The sequence below is a fragment of the Phascolarctos cinereus genome, unplaced genomic scaffold, assembly GCF_003287225.1.
Source record: "Phascolarctos cinereus isolate Bilbo 61053 unplaced genomic scaffold, phaCin_HiC Scaffold_9;HRSCAF=440, whole genome shotgun sequence".
In the NCBI taxonomy this organism is placed as follows: domain Eukaryota; kingdom Metazoa; phylum Chordata; class Mammalia; order Diprotodontia; family Phascolarctidae; genus Phascolarctos; species Phascolarctos cinereus.
This window is the reverse complement of record NW_027556402.1, coordinates 211,872,145-211,884,264: the sequence shown is the minus strand read 5'-3', so window position 1 is coordinate 211,884,264 and position 12,120 is coordinate 211,872,145. Positions and strand designations below refer to the sequence as shown.

General features: G+C 40.5%; 1 protein-coding gene across 3 annotated transcripts in view; it reads left to right on the top strand.

The window, feature by feature from the left end:
• The window catches only part of STK33 (serine/threonine kinase 33), a 243,699-nt gene that overhangs the window by 173,424 nt on the left and 58,155 nt on the right, over positions 1–12,120 (top strand). For all 3 annotated transcript variants that reach the window (XM_078148266.1, XM_078148265.1, XM_021001984.2), the window contains exon 9: positions 2,622–2,697. In XM_078148266.1, the coding sequence (XP_078004392.1) occupies positions 2,622–2,697 (76 nt within the window). The remainder of the gene's footprint in view (positions 1–2,621; positions 2,698–12,120) is intronic.

Genomic DNA, 12,120 nt, shown 5'->3' with positions numbered 1-12,120 from the left:
AACAGTTTTGTGAACCTAGGCAAGCCCTTTGACCCTTCTGGGTTTCTGTTTTCTCACAGAACTCTCTAGTTAAAGGAGACCTTGGAAATAATCTGTTTCAACTCCTAGAAATCTCTACAATTTCTCTCCTAGGTTTAGCATCCTAGGTTTTGAGCTGTGTGACTAGATATGTCACTGGAGCTCTTCATGTTACACTTTTCTCCTCTGTGAAATGGGGACATTACTACTTGCCCTGTCTACTTCACGGAGATGTTGCAAGAACCAAATAACAATGTAAAAGTAGTGTAAAAAATAAAAAGTGATGAACAAACATAAACATTCCTTTGATAAATAATTGTCTGAATATTTGCAAAGTCAGTATGTATGTATGTGTATACACATATATATGTATATTTTCTTCTGTAGAGGGAAACACCATATATGTATGTAGGGAGGTATACAATAAATACAAGCTGATTTAGGAGAGAAGGTGCTAACAATGACAGGAATCAGAAAAGGCTTCATTTATAAGATGTCTTAAGGGGGACTAGGAATTCTAGGAAGCAGAGGTAAGGATAGAGTTAATTCCAGATATGTGGGAGGGGGTGGAGGGAGGGCAGACAATACAAAGACATGGAGATGGGAGATGGAAAGCCATGTATGAGGAAGACTAAGGAGGCCAGTTAGACTGGACCACAGGGTCTGTGAAAGGGAGTGATGCCTAATAAAACGAAAGTGGTTCAGGCTAGGTTGTGAAGGGCTTAAAGCATCAGTTTATGTTTGAACCTAAGATGATAGGGAGCCACTGAAATTTATTAAGAGGGGAGAGGGACGGGGTCTAAACATAGTCAGGCCTGAACTTTAAGAATCAGTCTGGGAAATGGATTGGAGTGGGAACATGATTCTGCAAGGCCAATTGGGAAACCCTTTCAGAAGTACAGATGAAAAGTGATTAGAACCTGAGCTAGAGGAGTGGCTATATGGATGGAAAGAATGGGACATATGTGAGAGATGTTGTGGATAGAGAAAGGATAAAATTTGGCTATAAATTATATATTGAGATGAACAAATGTGAGGACCCAATGAAGACCCCAGTTGTGAACTTGAGAGAGAGGATGTATAATGATGCCCTTGACAGAAATAGTGAATGAAGTTCAGAAGGGTAGGTTTTGAAGGAAAGATAAGTTCTGTTCGGGACCTCTTGAGTGTGAGGTGCCTGTGAGGTCTCCAATTAGAAATGTCTAATAGGCAATTGGTGGTTGAAGACTAAAGTTCAAAGAGAGATGAAGGCTCAAGGTACAGATCTGGCAATCTTCCATGTAGAAGTGGCAATTAAATCCATCAGAGCTGATGAGGTCGCTCAGTGAAAGTGGAGAGAGAGAGAGAGAGGAGAAAGGACCTCAGGACACAGTCTCGGGGAATACCTCCAGTTGGGGTGGCTATGATGAGGATGACAAACCAGCAAAGGAATCTGAGAAAGAATGGTCATACAGTAGAAGCAGAACCAACAGAAATAGAAATGATATGCAGGAGGAGAGAATGAGCAGTGCTAACAGATGTTCTAGAGAGGTGAATAAGGGTTGCCAACAGATTTGGCAATTAAGATGGCCTTGGTAACTTTGGAAGGAGTGCTTTCAGCTGAATGTTGAGTTCAGATTGCCAAGGAATGAGAAATAAGTGAGAGGAGAAATAGAAACAAGGGTGGAGGACTAGAAGACAAAAAGTTTGAGGATAGTAGGGCCTCATGAAGTTTGTTAAGGAGAAACATGCCAGAGGTAAAGGAAGCAGTAGGTAGGGAGAGACTGAAGATTAGAGAAAGAAGGGGAGTGACAATGGGGTCAATCAGCTAGGGGAGACAGAAGGGAACACTCAGAGGGGTTGCTCAGGAGGAAGGCCAACTCAACACGGAAAACTGGAATAAAGATAGTGGGGATGATGTCAAGGGCTTGTGAACTGAGGTGGGAAGAAGCCAGTGCTCACAGTGAGTGGCCTCTGTTTTCCCAGTACAATGAGTCAAGGTCACCTGAAAGATGTGGAAGAAGTGGCTTATTAGGCTTGAGGAAAGGAGAGAAGGGTTGGAACAGCCAATGTGTGGAATAGGATTGTGAATCAATTAGGAAGGAGTAAAAGTCCTGTCACGGTGCAGTAAAAGCCCCGATGAGATCAGATAACAAATTTGTAGTGTCCCAGTTAGCTTGGTTGTGTGACTACCTCTGGCTGTGAAGTGTATGAGTAGAAGCAGGGGGGGCAGGAACAATCCAGGGTTGGGGCTTACAAGATATGAGTAGAAATAGGACATAGAAATGAGAGATTTGAGAGCAGAAAAAGATGTAGAGTTGAATTGGTTGACTAAAAGTACTCAGGGTTTGATAAATTACTTTTAACCAGTTACAAAGAGAAAACCAAATCCCATTTAATTCCTCAGTTTATGTCATCGTCTCATTAGGACCTGAGAGATAGAAGTGAGGACACATCCACATGGATTTTTAAGACCTGTGCATTATTCATTTAAAACATCTGCTGGTTCTTGTTTTCAAAGGAAAATCAATGACACCCCATCCACGCATCCTTCATTCTCTTTATTTAAGCTTTTCAGTCATTTTTTGCATTATTAATATTATTGTTTTCTGCTTGCTTGGCAGCACCTGAAGTGATCAATGCCCATGACTATAGCCAACAGTGTGACATCTGGAGCATAGGTGTCATTATGTTCATGCTGTAAGTAGCCAGCGAAACATGAATGAATGGGACTTCCCGCTAGAGGGGCTTGTGAACTTGCCTTTTTTTTTCCCTTTTTTTGTCTTGGATCTACGAATTCAACAAAGGGGGTAACTTGTTGATTTGGGATCTCTTTCAAGGAGTACCAATTGGCAACTGGTCTCTAACCTGAATATTAGAGACTTGCCTGAGTCGCTGAGAATTACCTTTCCACGGTCACACAGCTAGTATATGTTAAAGGCACGGCTTTGAACCCAGGTCCTCTACCTACTATATCGTGCTGAATTTTGAGTTTGCATTAAGACAAAGAGGTATCTATTAAAAGATGAGTTTAGCCACAACCTGGGAAGCCATCTTCAAATAATTGACAGTGTATTTTATCAATCATCAGTTATGTGTGTTAGAAATGCATTATTTTAAATTGTGTAAGTGATGGAAGTAGCATAGGATTTAGAGCTAGAAGAGACCATAGAGATCATTTAAAACCAGTCCCCTAATTTTCATTTGAGGAAATTAAGGCTCATGGAGAGGTTGTAAGTTGCCCAATATAAATTAAGTAGCAGAATTAGTGTTGGTCCTCTGACCCTAAATCCTAAATCTTATTATTTATAGCCCCTTTATATTGGTTGATATAGTATTGAGCACTCTGGATATGGGGAGGGGAAAAGAGCCTTTCCCCCCCTTGTCTTGGCTCAAACTTGACTCCCCAGCCCTTCAAGCTGTTATTCCATATCTCTCCTCATTTTTGCAGCCAAATTCCTAAAAAAAAATATCATTTCAGTTCCCTTTTCCACATATTCACATCCTGCTCACTTCTCAGCCTTTTGATATCTGGCTTACAATCCCACAACTAAACTGGTGGTAATTCTCTAGATCACCAACAATCTCTTAATTGTTACATTCAATGGCCTTTTCCCATTCCTAATCCTTGACCTCTGTGGCTTTTGACACCGGAATCTTGCCTCTCCGTGGATTCTTTCTCCTTCCTGGGTTTTCATGGCATTGCTCTCTCTTGGTTCTCTTCCTACCCTAGAATGGTCTGCCTGATCCTTTTAAATATATACTATGTTTGATCATCACCCATATCCCCACCCCTTTGGTGTAGGGGTAACCAGGTCTCTGTTCTGGGCCCTCATTCTCTTGTTACACCTACTCACTTGGGAACTTCATTCCCAATGGGTTCTACTCTATGCAAAGCCTCCTAAATTTATATATTGCAGCGCTAATCTCTCTCCAGAGCACCAAGGCATTCATCTCCGATGGTCTTCTAGACATATCCACCAGAATGTGCCATAGGTATCTCAAACTCAAAAAGTCTACAACAGAACTCATTTTCTTACTCACAACCTAAACCTATTACTAATTTGCCTATTCCTTTCAAAGACACCATCATTTTTGTAGTCACCCAGGTTCCCAATCTGGGTGTCCTCCTTCACTTCTCTGGAGGCAGCTAGGCAAAACAAGGGATGAAGCACTGGACTTGGTAATCAGGAAGATCTGAATTCAAATACTGCGTCAGACATTTTATAGCTGTGTTATCCTAGGCAAACCATTTAATCTCATCTCTTGCCTCAGTTTCTTCATCTGTAAAACAGAGATGATAATAGCATCTACCTCCTAGGATTTTTGTGAGGATCAAATGAGATATTTGTAAAGTGTTTTGCAAACCTTAAAGCTCTCTATAAATGCTAGTTTTCATTACTCTACTACTACTACTACTACTACTACTACTACTACTACTACTACTACTACTACTACTACTACTACTATTATTATATTCTCTTCCCATCCAACCAACAGCAAAATCTTGTTGGTTCTGTATCAACATCTCTCACTTTCAACCCTCTTTTCTGTGTTCATAATCGCAGTCACCCTAGTTCAGGCTCTTAATACCTTTTACTTGGATTATTGCAGTAGCAACCTAATTAATTGGTCTCCTTGAATCCAGTCTCTTCCCCCTTCTAATCCATCTCTCACATAACTCCCAAATTTATGTTCCTTGATCACAAGTCTGACCACGCCACTGCCCTGTTCAGGAAGCTTCAGTAATTCTCTGTTACCTTTAGGACTTTGCTGTTTGTTGTTTAAAGTCCTTCACAATCTGGCACCAGCCTGTCTTTCCAGTCTGATTTTACATTAGTCTCCCTTGTGCATGTTTTTTTTTCCAGCTAAACTAATCTACTTGAAGTTACTGTACATAGCATTCCATCTTCTGCCTCCTAGTGCTCAGTAAATGCTTTGCATGGGTGCTTCCATGCCTGGAATGTTCATTGTCTTGGGGTGAAAAAAAAACAGCTCAGAATTTTTAGGGTACAGTCATAGAGAAACTTTATTTGGATTATTATTATAAACTATAGCAAGCGCTGTTTCACTCACTAAGTTTCCACTATAAATCAAGTGAACTCTGATTATAAGCTGTTTCTAACCCATATTTGTATGTTCAGAGAGAGAGAGAGCAACACATAAATGGGTGGAGGGAGGGAGGAAGGGAGAGAGAGGCGGGGGGAGGGAGGGAGGGAGAGAAGATAGATACTGGATCTCAAATTGTGACTAAGTACATGGTGACAGTATTCCATACAAGAGAGATAAAGACAGAATACAGAATTCTCAGATATGATTTTTGGACTTCTTAGAGACTTGTTCGTTGCAATGATAAGGACACTGGTAATGATAAAAACATAGTATAAAACATTCTGCAAGCAGATAGCAGTGGATGTGAAACTCAACCACAGGGGAGTGGACATGACTTCATTTTATGCCATAATGGAATCTTATTTAAAGATGGAGTCACTCATGCCAAGAGATAAAAGTGAAAGCCCTTCCCTTTGCTGCTGTGCTTCCTCTCCTAGCTTTTCTCTCTTTCTCTTCAAGGCTCACTCAGCTGACATGCCACCACCTCTACAAGGCCTTTTCTGGCTCCCCCAGTTTTTACATTGTTGCCCACACCTACTTTTTATTTACTTGGTGTGGCTTTTGTATTTACTTATCTGGCTACATGTTGTTTCACTCCATAGAATGTAAGCTCTTTGAGAGCAGGGATCATTTTATTTTTCTCTTTATATCTCTGTTGCCTAGTACAATATCTGGCATGTAGTAGTTGCTTTCTAAATGCTTACTGAATTGACATTGAAAATAGAAGTTATTCATAAATGAAGTAGAGAATTATCAAAATAGCGTCAATAATCTCTGTAGTGCCAGTTCTAGTCATTTTTGGCATCTATAGAGTGCATTGGAAAATTAGGGATAGTTGTTCTGCCTAATTAGAGAATTCCTAAGGACTAGGACACCTGGTAAAGACTAGAAGTGCAGTAAGCATGAGAAAGATGGTATGTCAGAAAGAGTATTAGATTTGAGCAGGAAGACCTAGGTCTGAATCTGGATTAAATCCTGGTCATCTACAGAATGAATGAAATGATGCATACATAGCCTATCTCACAGAGGTGTTGTAAGCATAGACTTAAATAGGAATTTTTCACATGGGGCGAAAACTCTTCAGGGAGATAGGTTGTCACAGAAGACAATGTGGTGGTGTGTAACTGTGTAGAGGATTATCCAACATCCCTCCTCCCTTAACATCCAATAACTCTTAATCTCACTCCCTAACCCCCTCTTGGGGCTGCCTTGTCCACCCTACAAGCCATGTTGAGATATCAAATTATTCAATTAAAGCAAGGAGAGGAGGTAGCCTGTTCCTTCCCCTTCTTCCTCCAACCTTGCTGGCCCATAACCCTACTTCCTCACCCTTTCCCAGGCCCGTCTTCACCTATCAGCCCTATCTTCCACCTCCCCTAGTTCCAAAGGGACATAGGCTCTGCTAGGTGAAGCACTGGTCCGTCTTATCTCTGTTTCCCTCAACTTTTGCCAGCCCTTGTTTATTCTCTATCTCCTTTCTTCTAGCCTCCAGAAGCCATGAGGCATGAAAGCCACAATCTCTGTACCACTGTGAGAAAGAAGCATGACATTTCACCCAGTCAAAGCTCCAACTGCCCTGCCCTAGTTAATCTTCTGGTCACCAGGCTTAAATGGGCTCATGAATTTAAAATGCTTTGTAAATAACTGTAATGTTATATGAAAATATGAGGGATTATTGTTATCCATCTTGATGATGCCTTGGAGAATTAAACATTCTCTTGTTATAAGCTGTGAGATGGCTTATCTCTTTAGACTTTGAGGTTCTGCCTTAGGGTGGGGAAAAGCCAAGTGGTACAGTAGGCAGAGTATGGAACTTGGGGTCACTATGTCCAAGGTCTAGTCTTGCCCCTCTCATTAGTCAGTTAATGTGACCTTGGTCAAATCACTTCTTTTGGGGTCTCAGTTTTCATGTTTATAAAATGAAGAAAGGACTTTGTGTTCCCTAAGGTCCATCCCACTTCTGACTTTATTTTGTTATTGTTCAGTCATTTCAGTTGTGTCTACCTAAGAGAGTTGTTGTACGCACAGATATAAGTAGGAATTTTTCACATGGGGCAAAAACTCTTCAGGGAGATAGGTTAGCACAGAATATAATATGGAGATGGTGGCATGTAATTGTGTAGAGGACTCTCCAATATCCCTCCTTCCTTAACATCCAATGACTCTTAATCTCACTCCCTTACCTCATATGGGGTTTTGTTGGCAAAGATACCCGTGTGGTTTCCCACTTTCTTCTCTAGCTCATTTTACAGATGAGGAAACTGAGGCAAACAGGGACTTGCCTGGGGCCACACAGCTAGCAAGTGTCTGAAACTGGATTTGAACTTAGGCTTCCTTACTCTGGGCCCGGTGCTCTATCCACCGTGCCACCTAACTGCCCCATCTGATATTCTGTGCTTCCTTAATATCTTGCAATAATACACATGTAACATGCTAAGAATTTTAAGAGCTTCAAGCAAGTTTTTGTCTTTAGGAGTTTAAATTATATTCTCCTTAAAAAGAGAAAGCATATTCAATGTGCTTGCCTGGTACACAGGTGTAAGCATAGCTCAAGAGATTGAAGGGACCTCAGTCTTTCTAGTCTAACTAATTAGAGGACTGAGATTGGTGAGTTTAATAAGTGACTCCCAGTTGCACAGGTAGTAAGCATTAGAGGCAGAATTGGAATTCAGAGCCAGTGATCATCATTCCTCTGAGACTCTGTCCGTTTCAGGTCATGAGTGTGTGTTTGTGTGTTTGTGTGTGTGTGTGTGTGTGTGTGTGTGTGTGTGTATGTGTGTATGTGTACGCGTGTGTGTGTATGTTTGTGCATGCAAGTGTATTGGAGGGATTTGGTAAATTTGTGATTTTCTACATCATTGTATTCGAGTTTGATCTTTCATGATGGCTTTTTTTGCCACACAGACTTGAGAGGCTCTATTTTTCAAGAGGTACCTTTCTTTTAAGGAATTGACCAAATCCAAATGGAAATTAATGACTTAAAACTACATTTCATTATGTCTTCTTTGAACTTGACTTATCTTGACATGGAGATAACTGGAGTAATATTGGAGACTCTGGAAGGCCATGCAAGTGGAACCAAGCAGGAAAAGCTTTAGGTATAAGCCTATATGCACTCTTACATATATACATATGTGTAGATACACACACACCTGATGACAGGCAGTATATCTGTCATCAGAGAACCATTCTAGCCAGGAGTTTGAGCCACCAATGCATCAAGTAGAGGGCCACAAAGACTATCTACGGACTGTACACTGGTAGAGTGACTGCGATCTCCATTCACACCGGTGACAGTATAGGTCCTTGGGGCAGCGAGGTGGTGCAGTGCATAGAGTACTGGCCCTGGAGTCAGGAGGACCTGAGTTCAAATCTGGCCTCAGACACATGATACTCACTAGCTGTGTGACCTTGGGCAAGTCACTCAACCCCAATTGCCTTGTCCAGAGAGAGAGAGAGAGAGAGAAAGAGAGAGAGAGAGAGAGAGAGGAGAGAGAGAGAGAGAGAGAGAGAGAGAGAGAGAGAGAGAGAGAGAGAGAGAGAGAGAGAGAGAGAGAGAGAGAGAGAGAGAGAGAGAGAGAGAGAAATTACAGGTCCTTAAAGTATCACAATTTTAGATGTTCCAGGGATCCATCTGATTGGAGAATCCTATTGGGTTTCCTCTCAAAAAGCAAAGGGCACTGACTTAGAGAAGGGCCATGTCTGCAGAAAAAGAAGAGAAATGGGCTTTATGCCCTAATTGCTCTTCTTTCCATTGGTCTACATTCTCCATGTTTTTTCCCGTTGAACATATTGTACATTAGAGTAGGCATTGTGTCACTTGGAGTTTTATGCTCTTGAGATCCAGGGTGTGGGCAATTTGAACAATTTGTGATTTCCCTCCTCCCATATGAATGCAGAATAATCTGTGTGTATATGCATGTATATGTGTGAGGTTCTTGGCTTTTCTGTCTCATAGAATGTGAATCTCAGAGCGGGAAGTAACCTTAAAAGTTATCTAGTTCATAAGGAGTTTGAATGCAGATCGAAGCATATTATTTGCTGTTTTTTTTCTTCTGTTGTGTTTTGTTTCCTCTTTCTGGTAGGTCCTCCTATTGGTTCTAATTCTTACTTACAACATCACTAATGTGAAAATATGTTTAATAGGAATGTATATGCATAGCCTATATCAGATTGGCATGCCATCTAGGGGAGAGAGGTGGGGAGGGAGGGGGAGAAAAATTAAAAACTCAAAAGCTTATGGAAGTGATTGTTGATAATTCAAAATAAATTAATAAAAAAAATTTTTTTAAAGTCATCTATATTAAATGACCTTCCCAGGGTCACACAGCTAGTAAGTGTTATGTGTGTGAGGCTGGATTTGAACTCAGGTCCTTCCTGAAGCATGAATTCTTTCTCTAGAGGTCCCTAACAGTAATCACCTAGTGGTAGCCTCTGCTTGACTATCTCTAGTGAAGGGGAGCTCACTCTCCCCAAAAACAGCCCATTTCACTTTTGGACAATACGTAATTGGATAATCATTTGGATAATACTTAATTATTAAGAAGATCTTCCTCATATCCAGAGACTTGGATAAAAACCTCAGCCCTATTTTTAATTCTTTGTGGAACCTTGTACTAGTCACATCTTTCTGGGCTGCACAGCAAAATGAAGGCGCTCACAGGATAATGGGATCATAATTAGACTAGATGTTACATAAGGTCCCTTCTGTCTCTAAACCCATGATCCTATGAAGATCTGCCTCCCCATAATTTCCACCTGTTGCTCTCCTGGTTCTGCCCTCTGGGAACAAGCAGAGTGTATCAATTTCCTGTCTTCTGCTTGACACATCCTGTCCTCCCTAAGTCTGCTTTTCTTGCAGGCTAAACTTTGCTAGTTCCTTGAACAGTTCTTTGTATAATATGGTCTTAACATTCCCTTCAGCATTATTTTTTTCTTTTTCCCTTAAAATGTTTTTGTCTTAATTCAATTTTATTTTCCTCCCAGCATTCTTATTGCTTGTGCTTTAGTTCTTTACTGTTGTTCAATGAATCAGTCAATAGACACTTATTACACTCCTGCTGTATGCTGGGCACCATAGGCCCTATGCAAAGTTCTTGGGACACTAATGTCAGAGTGAGAGAGTCTTTGCCCTCAACATATTCATAGATAAATAAATTCTATCTATCTGTGTGTGCATACTTATGTATGTCGATATCCACATGTATATATCCACATGTAAACACACATGTATACACACACTCAAACAAAACAAAATTAAATCAGGATAGGCCTGAGTGCAGAACCAGGAGAGCACTGGGTAGAAATGGATGGAGGTGGACAGAAACGATCAGAAAAGCAGAAAGAGAGAGACACACACAGAAAGAGAAAAGAACAGGAGAGACGAGAGCTTTGGATTACATTCCCATGTGGGGAACAGAAGATGAATCCATCATCACCTATAAAGAAGACAGAATAATCAGTCAGACCAGGAGGGAGAAATCCTTGAGTAGTGTAAGGAAAAATAGGTAGTAGAGTAGTTTCAGAGGAATGAAGTAGTCAGTAGTGTCAGACGCTTCAGAGGGTTCAAGAAGAGTGGGAAAGGGGAGAAAAAGCTATTGGATCCAGTAATAAAGAGATTATTAGTGACCTTGGACAGAGCCATTTCAGTCAAGTGGGGTCACAAGCCAGATTGCAAGGCATTTAGGAACTAGAGGGAGTTTAGGAGTTTAGGGCTGAGGGAAGTGAAAAAGTAGAGGCAATGAATGGAGGCAACTTTTTTTTCCCCTAGGATTTGGCTATAGAAGGGAAAAAAAGATATTGGATGACAGCTTGTGGGGATGGTAGGATCAAGTGAAGGTTTTTAAGTTTTAAGCATCCAATGCTTAATTGCAGCATCTATAACTGAACATAGTTCTTTATATGTATTCTGGTGAGAGCAGATTATAGTGGCATAATTACCACCCCCTCCCCTTCATTTTGGACACTTGTATAATTGTTAGTATAGCAAAGGTTTTCATTAGTGAGTTTAGTAGGTACCTGTTTCCTGCCCCCCCTTTAAAAAAAAAAGAGAGCTTTCTACTTTCTCAGCTTCAGATCATGACTACATGGCATCATAATAAAGTTACATGCCCTTCTGCACACACCTTTGTTTATGAAGTTAATGTCTTTATTAATAAATAATGAGCTACTCTAGCTTGTGATCATATGTATTAATTATCTTTTCCAGAGGGGAGACATATTCTTGTATGACTACCCTAAAGCTACCTCTCCTTAGCAGGGCAAGTCATCATCCTTTCTTCAGGGTAGAATTCAGAGTAGTAAATATTCTTTATGTGTGCTCTTCCTTGGCTATTTTAACTTGGACCAATGCAACAAAAATAATGGAAAGATTTTTAAGCCATTTCTCATTTCTGGGACTCCCTTTTTCATATGTGCAAGGAATTGTTGTCATAAAATGCCATATCCTTTGATTGACCAACCATTAGGTACAATTTTGTGCAGGTAAAATTGCAGAGACAAAAAAAAAATCTAAACTTTAAACATTTAGCCCTTAAGCTACAATTATATGCTATCCAGGCTGTGCCGGAGCACCTGAGTGATCAGCTGATTTGGTATCATAGGTTGGCAGCAGGCTCAATGAACCAGACCTTAAGATGGCCAATACTTGCTGCAATAGATAGTAATTTCCCATAAAGCCTTTCTTCTGGAGAATTCCTTCTAGCAATGGAAAGGATGATGGGATGGTCAGGATAAGTTGGAGAAATAAACCGTGGAGGTATTAGGATATATGTATACAAAACAGTTTGATAGATGCTTATCTCTTAACAGAAACCTTTGGTATGTGAACAAGTTTCATTACAGGTTTTTTTTTTCCTGCAGCAGTCCACTTCAGCTTACACTAGACCACAGGAATGAAAGTCGTTTATTTCTGAGAAAGTTATTATTATCATCATCATCATCCCAAATGTAGCCCAAGTTGATACTAGTTCAGAAAGTGTTAGTGTCTGAGGTTTTCCTTGGAGGCAGAAA